This window comes from Lepidochelys kempii, chromosome 28 (genome assembly GCF_965140285.1).
Source record: "Lepidochelys kempii isolate rLepKem1 chromosome 28, rLepKem1.hap1, whole genome shotgun sequence".
NCBI lineage: Eukaryota > Metazoa > Chordata > Testudines > Cheloniidae > Lepidochelys > Lepidochelys kempii.
In genome coordinates this window covers 644025-669526 of record NC_136407.1, presented here as the reverse complement: position 1 = coordinate 669526, position 25502 = coordinate 644025, and the positions used below count along the sequence as shown (strand labels likewise).

Below are 25502 nucleotides of genomic sequence, written 5' to 3'. Positions count from 1 at the left end.
CCCCTGCTAGCCCAGCCTGCCCCCCCAGCCCTGCCAGCGCCCCTCACTCCCGACCCGCAGCCCCCTGCTAGCCCAGACCTGCCCCCCCAGCCCTGCCAGCGCCCCTCACTCCCGACCCGCAGCCCCTGCTAGCCCAGCCCTGCCCCCCCCAGCCCTGCCGGTGCCCCTCACTCCCGACCCCCAGCCCCTGCTAGCCCAGCCCTGCCCCCCCAGCCCTGCCCGTGCCCCTCACTCCAGACCCACAGCCCCCTGCCAGCCCAGCCCTGCCCCCCCAGCCCTGCCCGTGCCCCTCACTCCAGACCCACAGCCCCCTGCCAGCCCTGCCCTGGGCTCCCCTGACCCCGGAGCTATCAGGAATCAGGGCCTGTAGCAGCGGGAGTCTCGGGGCCACTGGCCTGCGGGAGGGTGTATATTGGCCAGGCTGGCTGAGGTCAGTGCGGTTGGTGGTTCCTGCGGCGAGGGAAGCCGGTGCAGGGAGCTGCCGTGTTGTGGGGCTGGAAACAGAAGCCTGGAGGAACGTGGGGCCGAGGGCCCCCGGAGAGGCGCTTTCCTGGCCACGGGGAAGGCTCCCAGCCAGGGCGGGAGCAGGGCAGCTTCCTGTCTTGGCTTCTGTGCCCCGACCAGCCCAGTGTGTCCGCGGAGACGGGATTTCTCAAGTCCCGACCCGCAGCCCCTGCCAGCCCAGCCCCCCCCGGCCCTGCCGGTACCCCTCACTCCCGACCCCCAGCCCCTGCCCCTGCCCCCCAGCTCTGCCGGTGCCCCTCACTCCCAACCCGCAGCCCCTGCCCCCCCAGCTCTGCCCCCCCAGCCCTGCCGGTGCCCCTCACTCCCAGCCCCTGCTAGCCCAGCCCTGCCAGCCCAGCCCTGCCGGTGCCCCTCACTCCCGACCCGCAGCCCCTGCCCCCCCAGCCCTGCCGGTGCCCCTCACTCCCGACCCGCAGCCCCTGCCAGCCCAGCCCTGCCGGTGCCCCTCACTCCCGACCCGCAGCCCCTGCCAGCCCAGCCCTGCCGGTGCCCCTCACTCCCGACCCCCAGCCCCTGCTCCCCAGCTCTGCCGGTGCCCCTCACTCCCGACCCGCAGCCCCTGCCCCCCCAGCTCTGCCCCCCCAGCCCTGCCGGTGCCCCTCACTCCCGACCCACAGCCCCTGCCCCCCCAGCCCTGCCGGTGCCCCTCACTCCCGACCCACAGCCCCTGCCAGCCCAGCCCTGCCGGTGCCCCTCACTCCCGACCCACAGCCCCTGCCCCCCCAGCCCTGCCGGTGCCCCTCACTCCCGACCCGCAGCCCCTGCTCCCCCAGCTCTGCCCCCACAGCCCTGCCAGCGCCCCTCACTCCCGACCCCCAGCCCCCCATGTCAAGGCAGAGTCTGTGTCTTTAAATCTTTTATTGGGCGGTTCACACACAGGCCGGCCCGGAGGTGCACATTGGCCATGCAGGTTGAGGAGGGGAGGGGGCCTCCGAGCAGCCCCCCCACTTGTTGGTGCAGCTTCCCGCTGAGGCTTCGTGGGCTGCTGGGGGAGCCCTGACATGGGGCGCGGGTGGGATTGAGGGGAGGTGGGGCTGGGGTAGGACTTGGGGGACAGTCGGGGGAAGCAGCTGTAGGATTCAGCTAATATATATGGGGAGGGCTGGGGGGCTTCAGGAGGGAACACTGGGGGGTTGAAACGGTACTAGGGAAGTTTGGGGTCAGTGTGGGGAAGGGTTGGGGGCCTGGGAGTTGGGGGTCAGTGCAGGGACGGGTTGGGAGTTGGGGGTCAGTGTGGGGAGGGGTTGGGGGCTGGGAGTTGGGGGTCAGTGTGGGGGGTCAGTATGAAGAGAGGGGGCTGGGAGTTGGGGGACAGTGTGGGGAGGGGTTGGGGCTGGGAGTTGGGGGTCAGCATGGGGAGGGAATGGGGTTCAGTGTGGGATGGGGTTGGGGGCTGGGAGTTGGGGTTCTGTGTGGGGAGGGGTTGGGGGATGGGAGTTGGGGGTCAGTGTGGGGAGGGGTTGGGGCTGGGAGTTGAACAGCGTGGGGAGGGGTTGGGGGTCAGTATGGAGAGGGGTTGGGGCTGGGAGTTGGGGGTCAGCATGGGGAGGGGATGGGGTTCAGTGTGAGATGGGGTTGGGGGATGGGAGTTGGGGGTCAGTGTGGGGAGGGGTTGGGGCTGGGAGTTGGACAGCATGGGGAGGGGTTGGGGGTCAGTATGGAGAGGGGTTGGGGCTGGGAGTTGGGGGTCAGTGTGGGGAGGGGTTGGGGCTGGGAGTTGGACAGCGTGGGGAGGGGTTGGGGGTCAGTATGGAGAGGGGTTGGGGCTGGGAGTTGGGGGTCAGTGTGGGGAGGGGTTGGGGCTGGGAGTTGGACAGCGTGGGGAGGGGTTGGGGGTCTGTGTGGGGAGGGGTTGGGGGATGGGAGTTGGGGGACAGCGTGGGGAGGGGTTGGGGGTCGGGGTGGGGGGCAGCGCGGGGCTCACGGGCAGCGACTCGGGGTGCCACGTACACAATATAGATATTTGTCTATTTCTCACACATCTCTGACGTGACCCTTATATACAGATATGGGGGGGGGTGTGACACACACACACACACACACCGTGGGCTGGGGGGGGTGGGGTCTCAGATTGCACAGCCCGGTTAAACCCCCCTTTCCCCGTGGCCGGGGGTCCGGGCGGGGGGCGGAGGGGGGCTGGGGAGGAGCCTGGGGGAGGGGTGTGGGGTTGACAGGGGGCCGCCCCCTCACTGCTCGGAGCAGCGGCGGGGGGCTGAGGCGGGGGGGGTTGGTGGGGGGCCGTCGGGGGGCCGCCCCCTCACCGCTCGGAGCAGCGGCGGGGGGCTGAGGCGGGGGGGGTTGGTGGGGGGCCGTCGGGGGGCCGCCCCCTCACCGCTCGGAGCAGCGGCGGGGGGCTGAGGCGGGGGGGGTTGGTGGGGGGCCGTCGGGGGGCCGCCCCCTTACCGCTCGGAGCAGCGGCGGGGGGCTGAGGCGGGGGGGGTTGGTGGGGGGCCGTCGGGGGGCCGCCCCCTTACCGCTCGGAGCAGCGGCGGGGGGCTGAGGCGGGGGGGGTTGGTGGGGGGCCGTCGGGGGGCCGCCCCCTCACCGCTCGGAGCAGCGGCGGGGGGCTGAGGCGGGGGGGGTTGGTGGGGGGGCCGTCGGGGGGCCGCCCCCTTACCGCTCGGAGCAGCGGCGGGGGGCTGAGGCGGGGGGGGGTTGGTGGGGGGCCGTCGGGGGGCCGCCCCCTTACCGCTCGGAGCAGCGGCGGGGGGCTGAGGCGGGGGGGGTTGGTGGGGGGCCGTCGGGGGGCCGCCCCCTCACCGCTCGGAGCAGCGGTCCTGCCGGCTGTAGTGGTCGAACTGGCTCTTCCAGTGGCCCATGTACGCACTCCAGCGGTGAAATTCCAGTCTCCATTGACGCTCGGCCTCCTCGATGTTATCTGCGGAGGGGTGTGTGGGGGGGGGAGAGATGGGGGCCGTTAGCGTCCTCCAGAGCTGGGCCCAGAGGCCCCCTGCCCCTCTCCCGGAGCCGCCAACGCCCCCCCCCTCCCCCCCGTCTCCAGGAGAGGGTCCCCAGCGATCGGCAGCCGGGGGGCGTGGGCGGCGGGGGGCGGGGTTTGCCCCCACGCTGATTTCTGCTCCCCGCCGAGTCCGGCACGGCCGAGTCCCCGCCCCGGCCGCCCCGGCAGGGACGTCCATGTTTCATGCTCGTATGGCACCTTGCGCCTCCGGCTGGACCGAGCCGCGTCTCCCGGGCTCCGGCTTTGCCCGCGGCGGCGGGAGCCTGTCCCCGAGCCGGCAAATCCTTGCGCCTGGCCCGGGGGGGGGAGCTGGGGGGGCCGGGGCGGGGGGCAGCCAGGGGGTCTTGGTTTCCGGAGGCGGCCAGTCGCTCCCGGCCCTGCTCCGGCGCCGCGGCTAGGGCTGAATCTCTCTTCAGCTGGGGGTCGCCGTGCGGTTTGGAGCTGTCCGCCCGACCCCCAGGGCCTTGGCTGCTCCGCTCTGTCGCCACCCACCTGCCTCCGGGGCGGAAAGCGGGTGCCGGCCAGCACCGGCCCCCCCCGTTGCGGTGACCCCCGTGGCTGTCGGCAGGGGCCGGGGAGCGACGTGGAAGCTAAGCGGGGCCACGTCGCGGAGACCCTGCGTGTCCTGGACCGGCCGTGGGGCCCGTGGACCCGCCCCAGACGTGATCCTCATCTGGGGCCGCGCCGCCCGGCCAGGTAGGGCTGAGCGGGGCCCACAGGAGGGTGTTTGACACCCAGTGGCTGAACGGGTTCCCTCCCCGGCTGGGGGGTGACAGCAGGGGGGACTGGGAGCCAGGACGCCTGGGTTCTCTCCCCGGCTCTGGGAGGGGAGTGGGGGCTGGGGGGTTAGAGCAGGTGGGCTGGGAGCCAGGACGCCTGGGTTCTCTCCCCGGTTCTGGGAAAGGAGTGGGGGCTGGTGGGTTAGATGGGGCAGTGGCCAGGTGTTGATGTGTGGGTGGGGGTTCCCACATGTGGGGTAGTGTCTGGGGGGGGCACAGCCAAGCAACCCCTCCCCCTCATCTCGCATCTGCAAAGCAGCGTCCCCCTCAGGACCCAGTCCCCCCTGCCCCAAACCTTGTTCCCTGTAAACCCCCCTCCACTGGGGGAGGGGCCCCTATCTCCACCCCCTGAGTTCTCCCAGCCCCCCATCTCAGAGCCCCTCCCCCCATACCAGATCACCCCCTTTATACTGAGAGCCCCTCCCCCCCACCACTCTGTGTCCCCTCTTCACCCCTCCACCTCACTGACCCTTCTCTTCACCTCGGGGCCCTCCCCCCCATAGGGGGGCCCACTCCACCCCCCCATGTGCCCCATCTCTCGCCCTCCAGCTCCCCAACACACCCTGCCCCACTCCCCACACTCACTTTATTGCGGGGGGGGGAGTGAATCGTCAAAGACATGAAGATGACATGCAAAAAGAAACACTAAAAAAATGTCTTTTATAAGTGGCCAGAAACCCCCCAGCCGGGGCCACCGGCCAGGCTCAGGGGAGTTGGGCGGGTGACAACCTGCCCCCCCCGCCCCCGCGGGGTGTCGGGGTGCCAGAGATCAGGAACACCAGGGTGAGCCGGGCGGGGACACGTACCCCGTGGGTCCCCTCCCCCCCGCCGGCCGGCGCGCGTCAGACCCACGTGGCAGGTCTCGGAGCTGGCCTGCTGCGGCAGCCCCCCCCCAAGGGCCCTCGTGCGGGCGCGTGGGTGCCGTGATTGTGCCGTGGGGGTATGGGCGGGCGTGCAGGGACTTAGCCGCGTCCAGGTGACGGCTGTGTCATGTGCACAGGGAGGGCGCCGTGTGTCCCTGTGCAGTGGGTGGGCAGTGAGGGGACAGTGTGTCCCTGTGCAATGAGTGGGCAGTGAGGGTGCAGTGTATCCCTGTGCAGTGAGTGGGCAGTGAGGGCACCGTGTGTCCCTGTGCAGTGGGTGGGCAGTGAGGGCACCGTGTGTCCCTGTGCAGTGGTTGGGCAGTGAGGGCGCTGTGTGTCCCTGTGCAGTGGGTGGGCAGTGAGGGCGCTGTGTGTCCCTGTGCAGTGGGTGGGCAGTGAGGGGGCAGTGTGTCCCTGTGCAGTGGGTGGGCAGTGAGGGCGCCGTGTGTTCCTGTGCAGTGAGTGGGCAGTGAGGGCGCCGTGTGTCCCTGTGCAGTGAGTGGGCAGTGAGGGGGCAGTGTGTCCCTGTGCAGTGGGTGGGCAGTGAGGGGGCAGTGTGTCCCTGTGCAGTGGGTGGGCAGTGAGGGTGCAGTGTATCCCTGTGCAGTGGCTGGGCAGTGAGGGCGCCGTGTGTCCCTGTGCAGTGAGTGGGCAGTGAGGGGGCAGTGTGTCCCTGTGCAGTGGGTGGGCAGTGAGGGTGCAGTGTATCCCTGTGCAGTGGCTGGGCAGTGAGGGCGCCGTGTGTCCCTGTGCAGTGAGTGGGCAGTGAGGGGGCAGTGTGTCCCTGTGCAGTGGGTGGGCAGTGAGGGTGCAGTGTATCCCTGTGCAGTGGCTGGGCAGTGAGGGCGCCGTGTGTCCCTGTGCAGTGAGTGGGCAGTGAGGGTGCAGTGTATCCCTGTGCAGTGGGTGGGCAGTGAGGGCGCCGTGTGTCCCTGTGCAGTGGTTGGGCAGTGAGGGGGCCGTGTGTCCCTGTGCAGTGGGTGGGCAGTGAGGGTGCAGTGTATCCCTGTGCAGTGGCTGGGCAGTGAGGGCGCCGTGTGTCCCTGTGCAGTGAGTGGGCAGTGAGGGTGCAGTGTATCCCTGTGCAGTGGGTGGGCAGTGAGGGCGCCGTGTGTCCCTGTGCAGTGGTTGGGCAGTGAGGGGGCCGTGTGTCCCTGTGCAGTGGGTGGGCAGTGAGGGCGCTGTGTGTCCCTGTGCAGTGGGTGGGCAGTGAGGGCGCTGTGTGTCCCTGTGCAGTGGGTGGGCAGTGAGGGGGCAGTGTGTCCCTGTGCAGTGGGTGGGCAGTGAGGGCGCCGTGTGTCCCTGTGCAGTGAGTGGGCAGTGAGGGCGCCGTGTGTCCCTGTGCAGTGAGTGGGCAGTGAGGGGGCAGTGTGTCCCTGTGCAGTGGGTGGGCAGTGAGGGGGCAGTGTGTCCCTGTGCAGTGGGTGGGCAGTGAGGGTGCAGTGTATCCCTGTGCAGTGGCTGGGCAGTGAGGGCGCCGTGTGTCCCTGTGCAGTGAGTGGGCAGTGAGGGGGCAGTGTGTCCCTGTGCAGTGGGTGGGCAGTGAGGGTGCAGTGTATCCCTGTGCAGTGGCTGGGCAGTGAGGGCGCCGTGTGTCCCTGTGCAGTGAGTGGGCAGTGAGGGGGCAGTGTGTCCCTGTGCAGTGGGTGGGCAGTGAGGGTGCAGTGTATCCCTGTGCAGTGGCTGGGCAGTGAGGGCGCCGTGTGTCCCTGTGCAGTGAGTGGGCAGTGAGGGTGCAGTGTATCCCTGTGCAGTGGGTGGGCAGTGAGGGCGCCGTGTGTCCCTGTGCAGTGGTTGGGCAGTGAGGGGGCCGTGTGTCCCTGTGCAGTGGGTGGGCAGTGAGGGTGCCGTGGGTGTGCGTGCGCGCCTGCCTGGGTACACACAGTGTAGCGCATCTCTGTGCAGTGCAGTGCGTGTGAAGTACACATGTGCAGTGCCCATACAGTGCGCCCTATTCTTGCAATCAGTGTGCAGTGTCCAGGGGTCCGTGAGCAGGGTCCACCTGCCGTGTGTCAGTGGGCTGTGCGCATAGCATGCCGTGAGCACAGTGTGGGTGTGGAGTGAGTGTGCAGTGCATGAGCAGTGTGCGTATATGCAGTGTGCGCGTGTGCAGTGCGTGTGTGGTGTGTTCAGTATGCGTGCAGTGAGTGTGTGCAGTGCGTGCGCGTGCAGCATGTGTGTATTGGCTGTGTGCGTATGCGTTCACAGTGTATGCAGTGTGCGCGCAGTGTGCGTGCAACGCAGGTGCTGGGTCTCAGGTGTGCGGCGGGTCGGCGCAGCTCGCGCCTCGTGTCGACGTGTGAACAGAAGTGCGGACGTGCCGCGGTTGGGCAGCGAGGCTCCGCCCTCTCCCTGCCGCCCCACCCCCTCTGCTGCTGCCGAGGGCCCCAGGGCGGGGGGCGGGGGGGCCGGCAGCAGCCTCGGAGCCGCGGTTGCTCTGGGCCGCGGCCGGAGCGTTAAAATCCTGTCTAGGAAATGCCCCCACTGCTCCCGGGGCGGGGCGCTGTCCCCCCGGCCCCGGCTGGGTGCCCCCTAGTGGCCCGTTGAGGGAGCTCCGGTTGGGTGCCCTCTAGTGGCCCGTTGAGGGAGCTCCGGCTGGGTGCCCTCTAGTGGCCCGTTCAGGGAGCTCCGGCTGGGTGCCCCGTAGTGGCCTGTTGAGGGAGCTCCGGCTGGGTGCCCCCTAGTGGCCTGTTGAGGGAGCTCCGGCTGGGTGCCCTCTAGTGGCCCGTTCAGGGAGCTCCGGCTGGGTGCCCCCTAGTGGCCTGTTGAGGGAGCTCCGGCTGGGTGCCCCCTAGTGGCTTGTTGAGGGAGCTCCGGCTGGGTGCCCTCTAGTGGCCCGTTCAGGGAGCTCCGGCTGGGTGCCCCCTAGTGGCCCGTTGAAGGAGCTCTGGCTGGGTGCCCCCTAGTGGCCCGTTGAGGGAGCTCCGGCTGGGTGCCCTCTAGTGGCCCGTTCAGGGAGCTCCGGCTGGGTGCCCCCTAGTGGCCCGTTGAGGGAGCTCCGGCTGGGTGCCCCCTAGTGGCCCGTTGAGGGAGCTCCGGCTGGGTGCCCCCTAGAGGCCCGTTGAGGGAGCTCCAGCTGGGTGCCCCCTAGTGGCCCGTTGAGGGAGCTCCGGCTGGGTGCCCCCTAGAGGCCCGTTGAGGGAGCTCCGGCTGGGTGCCCCCTAGTGGCCCGTTGAGGGAGCTCCGGCTGGGTGCCCCCTAGTGGCCCGTTGAGGGAGCTCCGGCTGGGTGCCCCCTAGAGGCCCGTTGAGGGAGCTCCAGCTGGGTGCCCCCTAGTGGCCCGTTGAGGGAGCTCCGGCTGGGTGCCCCCCTAGTGGCGAGGAATTCCACAGGCCCCGATCGGCCCCTGTCTGGGGCCGGCTCCGCCCTGAGCCCACCCTGTGACGGCCGGGGCTGACCCCGCCCCGCCCCCGCCCCGCTGTCCGATGCATGCAGGAGCTGCTCTCAGGGCCTGAGCCGCAGGGCGAGGAGGGGAAGGAGGGCGAGGAGGGGCAGTGGGGCTGGGGGGGGGCCCTGGCCCCCGGTCGGTTGCCGCACATGGCTCTACAGGGGAGAAAAAGAAAAGAGGAGCGGGGGTTAAGCCGTGGCCTGGACCCTGTGGGGCAGGGATACCGGGCTGGCTGGGCCGTGATGGTGGGGGAAGGGGATATCGTTGGTTTGTCCTGCCTCAGTTTCCCTCTGTGAGCTCCCCTCCCACTTCCCCCATCCATTTAGCCTTCCCATTCCCCCCATGAGGCAAAGATCCCTCCCATGCTGCCCCACAGCCCCCCTCCCGATACAGGGTCCCCCCAGTGGTCTCCAGCCCCCAACCCCGATACAGGGCTCCCGCGCGCCCCCCCCCCCCGCCCCGGCATCTTACCAGTGATGTTAAGCAGCTTGGGCAAGAAGCGGTTCCAGAAGGCGCAGACCTGGGCCCGGAGCCCCTGCCCCACAGCCAGGGGTCGCGGATTCAGTTGTACGTACTGCTGCTGCCGTGGGGTGTAGGGGGGCCAGCGCGCCCCCCTCTCTGACGGTTCGTTGGGGTCCCTGCCCAGGAGGGGGAGAGGGGTCACGCCTTGCTGGCTGGGGACCCCCAAACCCACCCGCCTGCCCCCACAGTGTGGGGACTCCCCTCCACTGACTCACCTCTGGGCACCCCCAAACCCACCTACCGATCCCTCAGTGTGGGGACCCCCCTCTGGGGACCCCCAAACCCACCCAACTACCTCCCAGTCTGGGGACCCCCCAGAGATCTCCAAACCCACCGACCTGTCCCCCACTGCGGGGACCCCCCTCCAGGGGCCAAGTGCACCCACCTGTCCCCCCTGAGTGTGGGGACCCCTCTCCACAGACCTCCCCCCTCTCCAAGGGCCTCCCCAAGCCCCCCCAGCTTGAGGCCCTGCCCCCCAGATCTCCCCCCACTCACGCCCCCCCGCCGGTACCCAGTGCGGGCGAAGTTTGCCCAGTAGCGCATCATCCGGCGGCTGAGCGTGGCCTCCTCGGCCGTGTAGTTGAGGCCGGGGTCGAGGGGCAGGCCGAAGACGAACTCGATCTCGTAGCCGTGGGGCACCCCCATCCAGGGGGGCCAGAGCATGTTGGAGGCCCGGTGGTCGAAGAGGTAGGTGTAGACCCGGGCGCCCCGCTCGGCCAGCCGCAGGGCGAAGTGGGTGACGGGGCAGATCACGTTGTGGTCCCCCACGATGTCGTCCATGGCCTCCCGGTTCTTCACCGGGTTGTCCTGGTCCAGCCAGTCGGTGTATTGCAGTACCACGGCTTCGGCCGCCAGCTCGTTGGCCTGGGGCACCCCCATGCGCACCCCGCCCAGGAAATCCTCCCGGCTGATCAGGCTCTCGTTGTCCTTGCTGAACCCGGGCACCCCGTAGACGAGGAAGTAGGTGCCCTCGTCCCGCACCACCCCCACCAGCGCCTGGGTCTCCTTGAAGCTGCCGGCGCCCGGCAGGGCCTCGGGCAGCTCGCCGGCGAAGTCCCCGTCGGCCACCGGCACGAAGGAGAAGCGGAAGACGCTCTGGTGGGGCAGCACCTGCCACTCCTGGTCGATCAGCTCCTGCGGGGTTTTGGCCCGCAGGCAGGCCACCAGCTCCGAGTCGTTGCCCGGCGGGCAGCCCACCAGCTTGGCCAGCTGGCCGGCCCGGCGCCGGCCCTCGGCCGGGGGCACGGTGGCCCAGGGGGCGTTGGGCACCCCGCTCTGCAGGATGGCGCGGCGGAAGAGCGGGCGGCTGCCGGGCGAGAGCAGGTGCATGCCTACCGAGGCGGCCCCGGCGCTCTCCCCGAAGATGGTCACCGCCTTGGGGTTGCCCCCGAAGAAATGCACGTTGCCCTGCACCCACTGTAGGGCCAGCCGCTGGTCCAGCAGCCCCACGTTGCCCGGCGCCTCCTGGCTGCCCGAGAGGGCCAGGAAGCCGAGGGCCCCCACCCGGTAGTTCATGGAGACCACCACGACCTGCTCGGCGTAGGCCAGGTAGCGCCCGTCGTAGACGTCCAGCGAGGCCGAGCCGCTGTAGAAGCCGCCCCCGTAGATCCACACCAGCACGGTGGCGTTTCTGGGGCGCGGGGAGGGCGCCCAGAGGTTGAGGTACAGGCAGTCCTCGCTCATCTCCCGGTTGGGGTTCCACATCTCGGTGCCGGGGAAGCCGGGGTAGAGGGTGTCCACGTACTGGTAGCAGGCGTGGCGGTAGGCGCCGGCGTCCAGCACCCCGCCCCAGGCGGCCTTGGGCTCCGGCCGCCGGAAACGCAGCTTGCCTACGGGCGGCTCGGCGTAGGGGATGCCCAGGAAAGCGGAGACCTGGCCGGCGAGGACGGGCACCCGCAGGCCCCGCACTCGCCCCGCCCGGGTGCTGGCCACCAGCTCGTCGGCCCGGGCGCCGAGGGCCAGGGCGGCCCAGAGCAGGAGAACGGGGGCTGCGGCCATGGCACTGTCTGCGGGGGGAAGGGGAGAGACGGGGTGAGGGGGCAGCAGGAGACGTGTCCCCCCTCCCCGGCCCCCGGGCTCCCCGGCCAGAGACAGCCCCCCCCCACCCCTGGGACCGCGGCACGATGCAGCCAGGACGTCCCCGTCCCCCGAGTCCGCCCTGATAAGGGACCCACGGGGCCTATCCCTGCCCAGCAGCTCCAGCCACCTTATCAGCAGCATGCAGAGACTGGGGCACCGGGAGGGGCGGGGTGGTTAGAGCCGGGGCGGGGGGCTGGGAGCCAGGATGCCTGGGTTCTCTCCCCAGCTCTGGGAGGGGAGTGGGGGCTGGTGGGTTAGAGCAGGGGGGGCTGGGAGCCCGGACGCCTGGGTTCTCTCCCCGGCTCTGGGAGGGGAGTGGGGGCTGGGGTTAGAGTGGGGGGGGCTGGGAGCCAGGACTCCTGGGTTCTCTCCTCAGCGGTGGGAGGGGAGTGGGGGGCTAGTGGGTTAGAGCAGGGGGGGCTGGGAGCCAGGACTCCTGGGTTCTCTCCCTGGCGCTGGGAGGGGAGCGGGGGCTGGTGGGTGAGAGCAGGGGGGCTGGGAGCCAGGACTCCTGGGTTCTCTCCCCGGTGGTGGGAGGGGAGTGGGGGGCTAGTGGGTTAGAGCAGGGGGGGCTGGGAGCCAGGACTCCTGGGTTCTCTCCCCGGCGCTGGGAGGGGAGCGGGGGCTGGTGGGTTAGAGCAGGGGGGGCTGGGAGCCAGGACTCCTGGGTTCTCTCCCCGGCGCTGGGAGGGGAGCGGGGGCTGGTGGGTTAGAGCAGGGGGGCTGGGACCAGGACTCCTGGGTTCTCTCCCCGGCGCTGGGGTGTAGCGGGAGGGGCAGTAATCTTGGTGTCCGGGAGCAGTTCCTGGAGCGGGAGGGGCCGCTGGGGTGTGGTTAAAGCTGAGGCATCCATGGGCTGTAACCGGGGTAACCCGCCCTTAACACGACTCCCCACAGATCCCCCCCCAGCCCGGCCCCGGTATCGCTCCCCCGCCCCCCAGCCGACAGCCGGCTCATGTGTACGACCCCCCCGGCCCAGCCCGCAACAGCCGGGAACCCATCGCACCCCGGTCAGGACACGTGCCTGGGAAACACGCGTCACCCCAAGGACCCGGCCTGTCCCCCAGTCCACAACGCACAACCCCCGCCGCCGCACACACCCGTCACCCCGCCGCACCCCCCCGGAGTCACAACACCCCACGCCACCCCCCCCAAAGCGCAGCGCAACAGCCCGCCCGCCCACACACAGAGTCATACCGGACCCGGACCCGCTCCCGGACCCACACCTTGACCCCACAGCCGCCCCATAACACAGCGCAACAGCCAGCCCACACACACAGAGTCATACCACACCCGGACCCGCTCCCAGACCCACACCTTGACCCCACAGCCGCCCCATAACACAGCGCAACAGCCCGCCCGCCCACACACAGAGTCATACCGGACCCGGACCCGCTCCCGGACCCACACCTTGACCCCACAGCCGCCCCATAACACAGCGCAACAGCCCGCCCGCCCACACACAGAGTCATACCGGACCCGGACCCGCTCCCGGACCCACACCTTGACCCCACAGCCGCCCCATAACACAGCGCAACAGCCAGCCCACACACACACACAGGGTCATACCGGACCTGGACCCGCTCCCAGACCCACACCTTGACCCCACAACCGCCCCATAACACAGCGCAACAGCCAGCCCACCCACACACACAGGGTCATACCACACCCGGACCCGCTCCCCGACCCACACCTTGACCCCACAGCCGCCCCATAACACAGCGCAACAGCCCGCCCACACACACACAGAGTCATACCGGACCCGCTCCCAGACCCACACCTTGACCCCACAGCCGCCCCATAACACAGCGCAACAGCCAGCCCACACACACACACAGGGTCATACCGGACCTGGACCCGCTCCCAGACCCACACCTTGACCCCACAGCCGCCCCATAACACAGCGCAACAGCCAGCCCACCCACACACACAGGGTCATACCGGACCCGGACCCGTTCCCGGACCCACACCTTGACCCCACAGCCGCCCCATAACACAGCGCAACAGCCAGCCCACACACACACAGAGTCATACCGGACCCGGACCCGCTCCCAGACCCACACCTTGACCCCACAGCCGCCCCATAACACAGCGCAACAGCCCGCCCGCCCACACACAGAGTCATACCGGACCCGGACCCGCTCCCGGACCCACACCGTGACCCCACAGCCGCCCCATAACACAGCGCAACAGCCCGCCCGCCCACACACAGAGTCATACCGGACCCGGACCCGCTCCCGGACCCACACCTTGACCCCACAGCCGCCCCATAACACAGCGCAACAGCCCGCCCGCCCACACACAGAGTCATACCGGACCCGGACCCGCTCCCGGACCCACACCTTGACCCCACAGCCGCCCCATAACACAGCGCAACAGCCAGCCCACACACACACACAGGGTCATACCGGACCTGGACCCGCTCCCAGACCCACACCTTGACCCCACAACCGCCCCATAACACAGCGCAACAGCCAGCCCACACACACAGAGAGTCATACCACACCCGGACCCGCTCCCCGACCCACACCTTGACCCCACAGCCGCCCCATAACACAGCGCAACAGCCAGCCCACCCACACACACAGAGTCATACCGGACCCGGACCCGCTCCCAGACCCACACCTTGACCCCACAGCCGCCCCATAACACAGCGCAACAGCCAGCCCACACACACAGAGAGTCATACCACACCCGGACCCGCTCCTGGACCCACACCTTGACCCCACAACCGCCCCATAACACAGCGCAACAGCCAGCCCACCCACACACAGAGTCATACCACACCCGGACCCGCTCCTGGACCCACACCTTGACCCCACAACCGCCCCATAACACAGCGCAACAGCCAGCCCACCCACACACAGAGTCATACCACACCCGGACCCGCTCCCAGACCCACACCTCAGGCCCACAGCACACAACCACCCCCGGACCTGTCCCCGTGCCAAGGCAGAAATCACGCACTTGGTCACTGCAACCCCCCCCCGCCCCCGTCCTGACACCTGGCTCTCACCACCCCCAATCCCACAACCTGCCCCCCAGGCCAGTGACACGCCAGCCCACACACTCATAACACACCTGTGCACAATCCCCCCTCCCTCGGCGTCACTGCCGCCTGCCTGGCTCTGAGAGCGGCCGGGGTTGGAGTCCACGGGGCGGGGAGGGGGGCGGCCGGAGCCGGAGGGAAACGGGCCCTTGATCCCAGCGCAGAGAGGGCGGCACCAAAACCCCGGGGCATTGGCACCGTCTCCAGGGGAAACCGGATCCACCGAGCTGGGGCGTGGGGACGGACACAGAGCCCTGCCGGGGCCCCTCCCTCCCACCCGCAGGCCCCCTGCCAGCCCGGGGCTCCCCCCAGCCCTGCCGTGCCCCTCCCTCCCGACCCACAGCCCCTCCAGCCCTGCCGGTGCCCCTCCCTCCCGACCCACAGCCCCACTGCCAGCCTGGGGCTCCCCCCAGCCCTGCCGGTGCCCCTCCCTCCTGACCCGCAGCCCCCCTGCCAGCCCGGGGCTCCCCCCAGCCCTGCCTGTGCCCCTCCCTCCCGACCCACAGCCCCACTGCCAGCCTGGGGCTCCCCCCAGCCCTGCCGGTGCCCCTCCCTCCCGACCCGCAGCCCCCCTGCCAGCCCGGGGCTCCCCCCAGCCCTGCCGGTGCCCCTCCCTCCCGACCCACAGCCCCACTGCCAGCCTGGGGCTCCCCCCAGCCCTGCCGGTGCCCCTCCCTCCCGACCCACAGCCCCACTGCCAGCCTGGGGCTCCCCCCAGCCCTGCCGGTGCCCCTCCCTCCCGACCCGCAGCCCCCCCCAGCCCTGCCTGTGCCCCTCCCTCCCGACCCACAGCCCCACTGCCAGCCTGGGGCTCCCCCCAGCCCTGCCGGTGCCCTTCCCTCCCGACCCACAGCCCCCCTGCCAGCCTGGGGCTCCCCCCAGCCCTGCCTGTGCCCCTCCCTCCCGACCCACAGCCCCACTGCCAGCCTGGGGCTCCCCCCAGCCCTGCCGGTGCCCCTCCCTCCCGACCCACAGCCCCACTGCCAGCCCGGGGCTCCCCCCCAGCCCTGCCGGTGCCCCTCCCTCCCGACCCGCAGCCCCCCTGCCAGCCCGGCCCTGAATGGGTCGGACCAAGGGTCCATCCAGCCCAGTGTCCTGTCTGCCGACCGTGGTCAGGGTCAGGGGCCTCAGAGGGAATGGACTGAGCAGGGAATCACCAAGTGACCCATCCCCTGTCGCCCATCCCCAGCTCCTGGCTGTCAGGAGCTTAGGGGCACCCAGGGCACGGGGCTGCATCCCTGGCTAATAGCCACTGCGGGACCTGGCCTCTGTGAACTTAGCTAATTCTCTTTTGAACCCTGTCATACTTTTGGCCGTCTCCACATCCCCTGGCAAGGAGTTCCCCAGGCTCACGGGGTGTTGTGTGACCAAGTGCTTCCTCTTGTTTGCTTTAAACCTGCTGCCTGGTGCTTGCATTGGGGGGCCCCTCGGGCATGTGCCAGGAGAAGGCGTCAACAACACTCCCTTACTCACTTTCTCACATGATGAGATTTTATAGCCCTCAGTCACACTCCCCTTCGCCGTCTCTTTCCCAAGCTGAACAGTCCCCGTCTTATTCATCTCTCCTCGTACGGCCGCCGTTCTGCACCCCTCATCATTTCTGTTGCCCTTTTCTGAGCCTTTTCCAATCCCAACAGATCTTTTCGGAGACGGGGCCACCACATCAACGCGCAGGACTCAACCCGCGGGCGTCCCACGGATTTAGAGAGAGGCAACAGGAGATTTTCTGTCTTATTCTCTCTCCCTTTCCTAACGATTCCCCACATTCTCTTCGCTTTTTTGACGGCCGCTGCCCATTGAGTGGATGTTTGCAGAGAACTGTCCACAGTGACCCCAAGATCTCTCTCTTGAGTGGTCACAGCTCATTTAGACCCCATCATTGTTTACGCACAGTTGGGATGATGTTTCCCAATGTGCATCACTTTGCATTTATCAACACTGAATTTCATCGGCCGTTTGGTTGCCCCGTCGCCCAGTTTTGAGAGATCGCTTTGTAACTCTTCCCAGTCTGCCTGGGACTGAACTATCCTGAGTAGTTTTGTATCATCTGCAAATTTTGCCACCTCACTGTTGACCCCTTTTTCCAGATCATCTATGAATATGTTGAATAGGACTGGGCCCAGTACAGACCCCTGGGGGACACCACTATTCACCACTCTCCACTCTGAAAACTGACCATTTATACCTCCCCTTTGTTTCCTGTCTTTTACCCAGTCACTGATCGAGGAGGGGACCTTCCCTCTTATCCCATAACAGCTGACTCTGCGTAAGAGCCTTTGGTGCGGGACCTTGTCAAAGGCTTTCTGAAAATCTAAGTACGCTACATCCACTGGATTCCCCTTGTCCGCGTGCTTGTTGACCCCCTCCAGGAATTCTAGCAGATGGGTGAGGCAGGATTTCCCGTTGCTAAAACCATGTTGACTCTTCCCCCCAAAATTACGTTCATCTCCGTGTCGGATAATTCTGTTCTTTACTAGAGTTTCAGCCAGTTTGCCCTGTACTGAAGTCCAGCTCACCAGCCTGTAATTGCCGGGATCGCCTCTGGAGCCCTTTTTAACAATGGGCGTGAGGTTAGCTCCCCTCCAGTCATCTGGCCCGAAGCTGATTTAAAGGACAGGTGGCAAACGACAGTGAGTCATTCTGCAATTTCACATCTGAGTCCTTCCGAACTCTTGGGCGAATCCCATCTGGTCCTGATGACTTACTGCTGTTTAATTTATCCGTTGGGTCCCAAACCTCCTCGAATGACACCTCAATCTGGGACAGTTCCTCAGATCTGTCCCCTAAAAACACTGGCTCGGGTTTGGGAAACTCCCTCACATCCTCAGCCGTGCAGACCGATGCAAAGAATTCCTTTATTTCTCCGCCATGGCCTGGTTTCCCCTGCGGGCTCTCTCAGCACCTCGATGGGCCACTGGCCCCCCTGGGTGTTTGCCGGCCTCCCTGCTTCTGACGAACTCTGAATTTTTTGGGGGTGGGTTTGGGCCCCTTTAGCAAACGGCGTCTCGCTGCGCAGCTGGGCTCTGGCGGGCGGCTCAGGTGCCCAGGGCGCCCGTTTGCGCCCTTGGGCCCCCGTTCCCCGGCCGCTGAGCCGTCCTCGGGTGTTTTTAGGGGCACTCCGTGCTGCTGGCAGGCAAGGGACCCACGCCGTCCGCCCCCCAAAGCGCTGCTGGGGGGCACGGAGCTGGCCCCAGCCAAATGAACCAGCCTCCCTGGGCACTCTGCCCCACTCCCTGGTTCCTGGCCCCACCTTCAGGAGGGGGGCAGCTCCTGGGTACTCCAGCCTTGGCCTCTCCCAGCAGGGGGCGCCGTGGGGTGGAAGCACTGGCTGTGGAGGGAGCTCCCTGCAGGGGGCGCTGTGGGGCAGGATCCTGGCTGTGGGGGGAGCTCCCTGCAGAGGGCGCTGTGGGGCAGGATCCTGGCTGTGGGGGGACCTCCCTGCAGGGGGCGCTGTGGGGCAGGATCCTGGCTGTGGGGGGAGCTCCCTGCAGGGGGTGCTGTGGGGCAGAATCCTGGCTGTGGGGGGAGCTCCCTGCAGAGGGCGCTGTGGGGCAGGATCCTGGCTGTGGGGGGACCTCCCTGCAGGGGGCGCTGTGGGGCAGGATCCTGGCTGTGGGGGGAGCTCCCTGCAGGGGGTGCTGTGGGGCAGGCTCCTGGCTGTGGGGGGAGCTCCCTGCAGAGGGCGCTGTGGGGCAGGATCCTGGCTGTGGGGGGAGCTCCCTGCAGGGGGTGCTGTGGGGCTGGAGCACTGGCTGTGGGGGGGGGGGAGCTCCCTGCAGGGGGTGCCGTGGGGCAGGATCCTGGCTGTGGGGGGCACTCCAGCCTCTTCCAGGATCCCCCCCACTGCAGTAGCTTGGAGGGGGGGGGGGCTGGTATTTTGCTTGGCTGGGCCCTGAGCTTTGCTGTTGGGGGGGGGGCCGGAAGCGGGGCTTGAAGGGGATATGAAGGAGAGGGTGGGGGATGGGTGCTGCCCCCCATACCAGCCCCCCGCCCCGCAGGGCCCTGAGCCAGCCCCCAGCCCGCCCCCCCCGCTGTGGGGGAGCAGCTGTAGGGCGGGCGTCAGCCCCAGCTGTTCGCACCTAAAATACCCGGGACGGAAATAACCCGGCGCTTGCTCCGGGGGCTGATGGGCGGAGGCTGATGATGTGGGGGGGGGCTCATGGGGGCGCAGTTGTACCAGGGCCTGGACCTCGGGGACCCCCCCTTCTGTGTAACTAAAGGGAAAGGAGAGGGGGTGGGGGTCCCCGAATGTCTCCCCATGGGCCTGTGGGGGGCGGGTGTTGGGGTCTCTCTGCCCCTCAGAGCCCCCGGCACCCCCCCGGCCCCCACACAGAGGGATGATTTGGGGTACGGGAGGGCTGGGCAGTATGGGGCCGTCGGAGCCCCCCCCACCCCAGCCCATCTGCTTTATCCATCGCCCAGCCAGGGGAGCCGTGTGGCCGGAACTGACACCCCCTGGATGTGGGGGGGTCGCTGGAAACTCAATAGCCCCCCCCCGGCTTGGCAGCCAACAGCTTCCGAGTGCCGGAGCCGGCCCCCGCCCCCGGCCCCTGTAACCTGACCCCCCTCCTTCCAGACCTACCCCCCCAGCCCCTGTAACCAGCCCCCCCACGCTAGCCCCCTCGCCAGACCTACCCCCCACATGGCCCCTGTAACCTGACCCCCCCCGCTAACCCCTCCTTCCAGACCTACCCCCCCAGCCCCTGTAACCAGCCCCCCCACGCTACCCCCCTCCCCAGACCTACCCCCACCCCGGCCCCCGTAACCTGACGCCCCCGCTGATTCCTCCTTCCAGACCTAGCCCCCCAGCCCCTGTAACCACCCGCCCCGCTGACCCCTCCTTCCAGACCTACCCCCCCGGCCCCTGTAACCAGCCCCCCGGCTAGCCCCTTCATCAGACTTACCCTCCACCTGGCCCCTGTAACCAGCCCCCCCGCTAGCCCCCTCCTCAGACCTACCCCCACCCTGGCCCCTGTAACCACCCTCCCGCTGATCCCTCCTTCCAGACCTACCCCCCCAGCCCCTGTAACCAGCCCCCCCACGCTACCCCCTCCCCAGACCTACCCCCACCCCGGCCCCTGTAACCTGACCCCCCCGCTGATTCCTCCTTCCAGACCTACCCCCCCAGCCCCTGTAACCACCCGCCCCGCTGACCCCTCCTTCCAGACCTACCCCCCCGGCCTCTGTAACCAGCCCCCCGGCTAGCCCCTTCATCAGACTTACCCTCCACCTGGCCTCTGTAACCAGCCCCCCCGCTAGCCCCCTCCTCAGACCTACCCCCACCCTGGCCCCTGTAACCACCCTCCCGCTGACCCCTCCTTCCAGACCTACCCCCCCGGCCTCTGTAACCAGCCCCCCGGCTAGCCCCTTCATCAGACTTACCCTCCACCTGGCCTCTGTAACCAGCCCCCCGGCTAGCCCCTTCGCCAGACCTACCCCCCACACGGCCCCTGTAACCTGACCCCCCCGCTGATCCCTCCTTCCAGACCTACCCCCCCGGCCCCTGTAACCAGCCCCCCTACGCTACCCCCTCGCCAGACCTACCCCCTACCCGGCCCCGGTAACCTTACCCCCCCCCCCCGCTGACCTCTCCTTCCAGACCTACCCCCCGGCCCCTGTAACCTTACCCCCCCCGCTGACCCCTCCTTCCAGACCTACCCCCCCGGCCCCTGTAACCAGCCCCCCCTCGCTAGCCCCCTCGCCAGACCTACCCCCCACACGGCCCCTGTAACCTTACCCCCCCCTCCGCTGACCTCTCCTTTCAGACCTACCCCCACCCCGGCCCCTGTAACCAGCCCCCCCGCTAGCCCCCTCCCCAGACCTACCCTCCACCTGGCCCCTGTAACCAGCCCCCCAGTTAGCCCCCTCCCCAGACCTACCCCCACTCGGCCCCTGTAACCAGAGCCCCCCACGCTAGCCCCCTCGCCAGACCTGCCCCCCACCCAGCCCCTGTAACCAGAGCCCCCAACCCAGCTGGGCAGTGGGGAGAGAGGCCATGGAGCCAGGGCCCAGCAGGGAATCCTCCCCCGTCTACCCCCGACTCCCCCATGGAGGCTGGGGCCAGACATCTCCCGTAGCCCCCCCCACAGGGGGGCCGTTCAGGAGAGACGTGCCACGTGAGCACACACCCACAGCATATGGTGCCCCCCCCTGGAAGACACACACGCGTGGGACGCGCGGCGCGTCCAGCCGTGGACACGCTCACGGACACGCACACGCCGTGCCTGAGGTCGCTCCCCGCCCCCGTCTCTTTCCAGCTGCCCCCGGGGCCGTGCTGGGATTGGGGGGGGTCGCCGGCGGAGAGCCAGGGCGCCCCCCCCCCCCACTGCAGATCTGGAGGGGGAGGGGGAATCCTCTCCAAAGGTGAGTCCTGATTGGTCACAATGGGTCCCCCCCCAAATATCCCCCCCCCAACTGTCTGTCAGTGCCCCCTGCCCTGGGGAGAGCCCCCCCCACACACCGTTCAGCTCCAGCCATGGGAGCGAGGGGCATGTTTTTGCTCATGGGGGGGATCCCGCCGGGGGGGGGGAATCCTGCCCCCCCCCCCATTCACGGCTGTTAATAACCCAGCGATGATTCCTGCCCTCTGTTTGCAAACATAGCCGGGGTCTCCATGGGCACAGGCTGGGGGGGGGGGCGGTTTTGGGCCTCTGGGAGCGGACACCCCCCCTCCCGCCCCTCCTGCCTGACCCCTCCCCCCACCCCCTCTTCTGACCCCTCCCACTCTTCTCTGCCCCACCTACCCCCCCCCCCCCCCGCCTGCTTCCCTCCCCCCAACGCCACCCTGCCTGGCTCTCTGCCCTCTCTCTCTCGGCTCCAGCCCTGCCCCCCGCCCCAGCTCATTCCCCTGTGTGTGCGGCGGGGGGGGGGGGAGTCTCACCCCAGTGGCTGGGGTGGGGGGGATCCCAGGCTGTTGGCTACCAGCCCTGGGGAGGGACAGCTTGCCAGCCAGTGCCCCGCCCCCTCCCCTGCCCCCAGCCCTGTCCACTGCCCCTCCTATGCACCATACCCCCAGCTCCTGGCTCCTCCCTCTTCTGCCCTCCCCTGCCCCATCCTCTGCCCCCAATCTCCCCAGCCCTGTGCCCCACCCCTCCTCTGCCCCCTTCTGCCCCAAACCCCCAGCCCTGTGCCACACCCTGTCCTCTGCCCCCCCCAACCCTGCCCCATCCTCTGCCCCGAACCCCCAGCCCTGTGCCCCCTGGCTCCCCCCTCTCCTCTGCACATAGCCTGTCAAGGGACCAGGTGCTGCCCCCCCATATAGCCAGTCAGAGCCCCCCTCCCGGCCTGACACACAGACCCCCCCCAGCCAGACGCCCCCTACCCACAGATACCTCCCCACCCTCCAATTTGCTGCAGGCCCCACCCAGTTTCCTTCCTCATCTTTGCTGGCAATGCCCATCCCCGTCCCATCCCAGCCCCGGTCCATCAGCACCCAGACCCTGGCCTCCCCCGGGGAGCCCCCCACCCCAGCCCAGGCACAGCGCCTGCCTCGCCCAGCCCAGAATGGGGGGGGGCACCCCCGGCACCAAGCTCCATTGCCCTGGGCAGGGCCCCAACCAGCCCCCCCGCTCAAACTGTCCCCCCTGCCCTGGAGAGCTCAGCCATGGGGCGCAGGAGGAAAGGGGGGCAGGGGGGTGTGGCTGGCTGGGTCGACAGACAGACAGACAGGCAGTTAGAGGGGGCGTGCGGGGATGGATAGACAGATGACAGAGGGGGTGTGTGGGGAGGATGGTGGAGAGCAGGAGGGGTGTGTACAGGGATGGACGGATGGGGGTGGGGATAGGTGGACAGAGGGGTGTGTGGGGGGCTGGCTGGGGGACGGTCAGCTGGCTAGATTAGATGAGGAGGGGGAGTGTCTGCAGGGGTGGCTGGGGGTGGGTAGATGGGTGTGTATAGGGATGCCTGGGACCGGCGAGGGTCACTGGGGGGCTGGCTGGGGGGGCTCACAGGGGGCTGGCTAGGGGGAAGTCACTGGGGGGAAGGCCCCCCCGCTCACTGCAGGGCTCGCTGGGGGGCTCACTGAGGGGACTGGCCGGGGGGCATCACTGTGGGGCTGGCCAGGGGAGGCTCACTGGGGGGGCTGGCCAGGGGGGCTCGATGGGGGTCTGGCTGGGGGACTCACGGGGGGGCTGGCCAGGGGGGCTCGACGGGGGGACTGGCCAGGCGGGCTCACAGGGGGCTGGCCGGGGGGGTCACTGTGGGTCTGGCTGGGGGGGCTCACTGGGGGGGCTGGCCAGGGGGGCTCGATGGGGGTCTGGCTGGGGGACTCACGGGGGGGCTGGCTATGGGGGAGTCACTGCGGGGCTGGCCGGGGGGGGCTCACTGGGGGCTGGCTAGGGGGGAGTCACTGGGGGGAAGGCTGGGGGGGCTCACTGGGGGGCCGGCCGGGGGGGTCACTGGGGGCTGGCTAGGGGGGAGTCACTGGGGGGAAGGCTGGGGGGGCTCACTGGGGGCTGGCTAGCGGGGAGTCACTGGGGGGAAGGCTGGGGGGGCTCACTGGGGGGCCGGCCGGGGGGCTCACTGGGGGCTGGCTAGCGGGGAGTCACGGGGGGAAGGCAGGGGGAGTCACTGCGGGGCTGGCCAGGGGGGGCTCACTGGGGGCTGGCCGGGGGGGGTCACTGTGGGTCTGGCTGGGGGGGCTCACTGGGGGGGCTGGCCAGGGGGGCTCGATGGGGGTCTGGCTGGGGGACTCACGGGGGGGCTGACTATGGGGGAGTCACTGCGGGGCTGGCCGGGGGGGGCTCACTGGGGGCTGGCTAGCGGGGAGTCACTGGGGGGAAGGCTGGGGGGGCTCACTGGGGGCTGGCTAGCGGGGAGTCACTGGGGGGAAGGCTGGGGGGGCTCACTGGGGGGGCTGGCCAGGGGGGGCTCACTGGGGGCTGGCTAGCGGGGAGTCACTGGGGGGAAGGCTGGGGGGGCTCACTGGGGGGGCTGGCCAGGGGGGGCTCACTGGGGGCTGGCTAGCGGGGAGTCACTGGGGGGCTGGCCGGGGGGGGCTCACTGGGGGCTGGCTAGCGGGGAGTCACTGGGGGGAAGGCTGGGGGGGCTCACTGCGGGGCCGGCCGGGGGGCTCACTGGGGGCTGGCTAGCGGGGAGTCACTGGGGGGAAGGCCGGGGGGGCTCACTGGGGGCTGGCTAGCGGGGAGTCACTGGGGGGAAGGCCGGGGGAGTCACTGGGGGGCTGGCCAGGGGGGGCTCACTGGGGGCTGGCTAGCGGGGAGTCACTGGGGGGAAGGCCGGGGGAGTCACTGCGGGGCTGGCCAGGGGGGGCTCACTGGGGGGCCGGCCGGGGGGCTCACTGGGGGCTGGCTAGCGGGGAGTCACTGGGGGGCTGGCCAGGGGGGGCTCACTGGGGGGGGCCAGCTGGGGGAGGGGGATGTGCAGGTTTTTGCATCTCTCTCTCCCCCGCTGCTGCTTTGGCCGGAGCGCGGAAAGCACCAGGCCGTGAGGGGTTAAATCCCACAGGGGCGCGTGGGTCTGCCGGGGGGGGGGGGCGGGCGGCGCAGGTCACATGGTCCCGCATCCTCCCCCCCCCCCCACAGCCGGGCTATTCCCAGCCTCCTGCCTGTCGCTGCCCCCCCCCCGCCCCCGTGGCCGGCTCCATCCCTCCTGGGGGGGGGAGCTCGGTGCTGCACCCTCCCCCCTCAAGCCCTGGCTGCAGCCCCCGAACCCCCCCCGCGCCCTCCCCCTGGGCAAGGGGGGGCTGAAAAGGAAGGAGGGACCAGGGGATGGGGGGGGGCCCCATAGCCCCACAGGGAAGCGGGGAGGGGGGGGAATCTGGGTAGCAGCCCCCCCCCCCCGGTTGTGTAACCTCCCCCCGCCCCGGCAGGTTGCTGCAGATGCGTCCAGATGTGCGCACCTGGCTGCTGATGCAGACGGGCCCGGGGGAGGCGGGGGGGGGGGGAGGTGCAGGGACCCCCCCGCCCCGGTGCGCCGGGATGGAGCCGGGGGGGGGGGAGGGTCGCGCTCACCTGCGGTGGGGGGGGCGCGGGGGGAGCCCTGGGTCCCTGGGTCCGGGCAGGCGGGAGCCGCCGGCTGCAGCTGCTGGCTCCGGGCTCTGGACTGGAATAAACGCCCGGCCCCCCCCCGCCTCGGCCCCCCCCCTCGCTCCCGCCCCCCAGCCTCTCCGCAGCCACATCTCGCGAGCCTGCGGAGCCCGGTGCTAGGCAGAGACGGGGGGGCTGGGCTGGGGGGCCGAGGGGAGGTGGAGGGGGCTAGACTTGGGGGGCAGGCTGCCGGTAGGTTGCTGGGCTTGGGAGGTCGGTGGGGGGCCGCTGGGGGGGGTCAGAGCATTGGCACAGGGGGACGGAGGCAGGAAAGCTGCAGCAGCCGCCGGATGATGGGGCAGAGTTGGGGGGCTGGGCCGTCCCCTCCAGCCTGTGGTCCAGGGCCCTGGGTGCTGTGGGGCAGGGGCTGTGGGGTGCGATGGGTTGCTGTGGGGTGCAGTGGGGCATTGTGGGGTGGGGCTGTGGGGAGGTGCAGTGGGGTGGGGCCGTGGGGTGGGGGGTGCAGTGAGGCTGTGGGGTGCAGTGGGGCACTGTGGGGTGGTGCACTGTGGGGAGGTGCAGTGGAGTGCTGTGGGGTGGGGCATTGTGGGGTGCGGCTGTGGGGAGGTGCAGTGGGGTGGGGGTGTGGGGTGCAGTGAGGCTGTGGGGAGGTGCAGTGGGGCGCTGTGGGGTTGGCTCTGTGGGGCTCGGGCCGTGTTGAAAGCGGCAGTGACGAGCCCAGGGCAGGGACCCCCCCGCACCCCGTCCACGGCTGGGTGCAGGTCCCCGGCTGGGCCCGTGGGGGGCGGGGAGGCCCTGGGTTCGGGTTCTGGGGCGGGGGCCCCGTGGGGAGGGCGGGGGGGGGCTCAGAGAACAGCACGTGGGGGGGGACCAGCGATGAGGGGGGGTCTCAGCTCAGAGCAAAGGAGTTTGTAGGTGCAGGGTTAAAGGTCGGGGCTAGGCTGGGGTGGGGGCAGGAGTGGGGGGGCGAGGGGGAGGGTTAAAGATGAAGCATGGAGTTGATGGGGTTCGTGGGGGTGCGAGTGCGAGTGCCCCTTGGCTGGTGTTGGTCTGTGTGGGTGACCAGTTGTCAGCATGGGCGTGTCGCTGTATGTGTGTGTGTGTGAGTGTGTCACTGCATGGCTGTGTGTGTGTGTCACTGTGTAGCTGTGTGTGCAAATCTGTGTGTGTGAGTGTGTCACTGTGTAGCCATGTGTGTGCAAATCTCTGTGTGTGTCACTGTGTAGCTGTGTGTGCAAACCTGTGTGTGAGTGTGTCGCTGCATGGCTGTGTGTGTACACATCTGTGTGTGTGTCTGTGTGTGTGTCACTGTGTAGCCGTGTGTGCAGATC

The 25502-nt window shown here is 69.3% G+C and overlaps 2 protein-coding genes across 3 annotated transcripts in view; one reads left to right on the top strand and one right to left on the bottom strand.

Annotated features, from left to right (window-relative positions):
• LOC144929924 (uncharacterized) overlaps positions 1-25502 on the top strand; it is a gene marked incomplete at its 3' end in the record, with an annotated part of 47205 nt that overhangs the window by 368 nt on the left and 21335 nt on the right. The gene's annotated exons all lie outside the window — the stretch shown is intronic.
• Positions 1369-24221, bottom strand: ACHE (acetylcholinesterase (Yt blood group)). 2 transcript variants are annotated; one of them, XM_078850982.1, is made up of 4 exons: positions 24136-24221; positions 9548-11042; positions 8986-9152; positions 1369-3403 (listed from the first exon to the last, which is right to left on the bottom strand). In XM_078850982.1, the coding sequence occupies exons 2-4, from the start codon at positions 11032-11034 to the stop codon at positions 3282-3284; spliced, it is 1776 nt and encodes a 591-aa protein (XP_078707108.1). In that variant the 5' UTR covers positions 11035-11042; positions 24136-24221; the 3' UTR covers positions 1369-3281. The 2 variants fall into 2 exon arrangements, with proteins under 2 accessions (XP_078707108.1, XP_078707107.1); XM_078850981.1 differs by lacking the exon at positions 24136-24221 and adding an exon at positions 14197-14383.

What these genes read in the sequence shown, in the direction of transcription:
- ACHE (XM_078850981.1), bottom strand. Translation starts at nt 14,356, where the DNA reads ATGCCCCGGGGTTTTGGTGCCGCCCTCTCTGCGCTGGGATCAAGGGCC. An exon ending in GCAAACTTCGCCCGCACTGG is followed by an intron (nt 9,153 to 9,547) that starts GTACCGGCGGGG and finishes CCTCCTGGGCAG; the next exon opens with GGACCCCAACGAACCGTCAG. An exon ending in CAAGCTGCTTAACATCACTG is followed by an intron (nt 3,404 to 8,985) that starts GTAAGATGCCGG and finishes ACCCCTCCGCAG; the next exon opens with ATAACATCGAGGAGGCCGAG.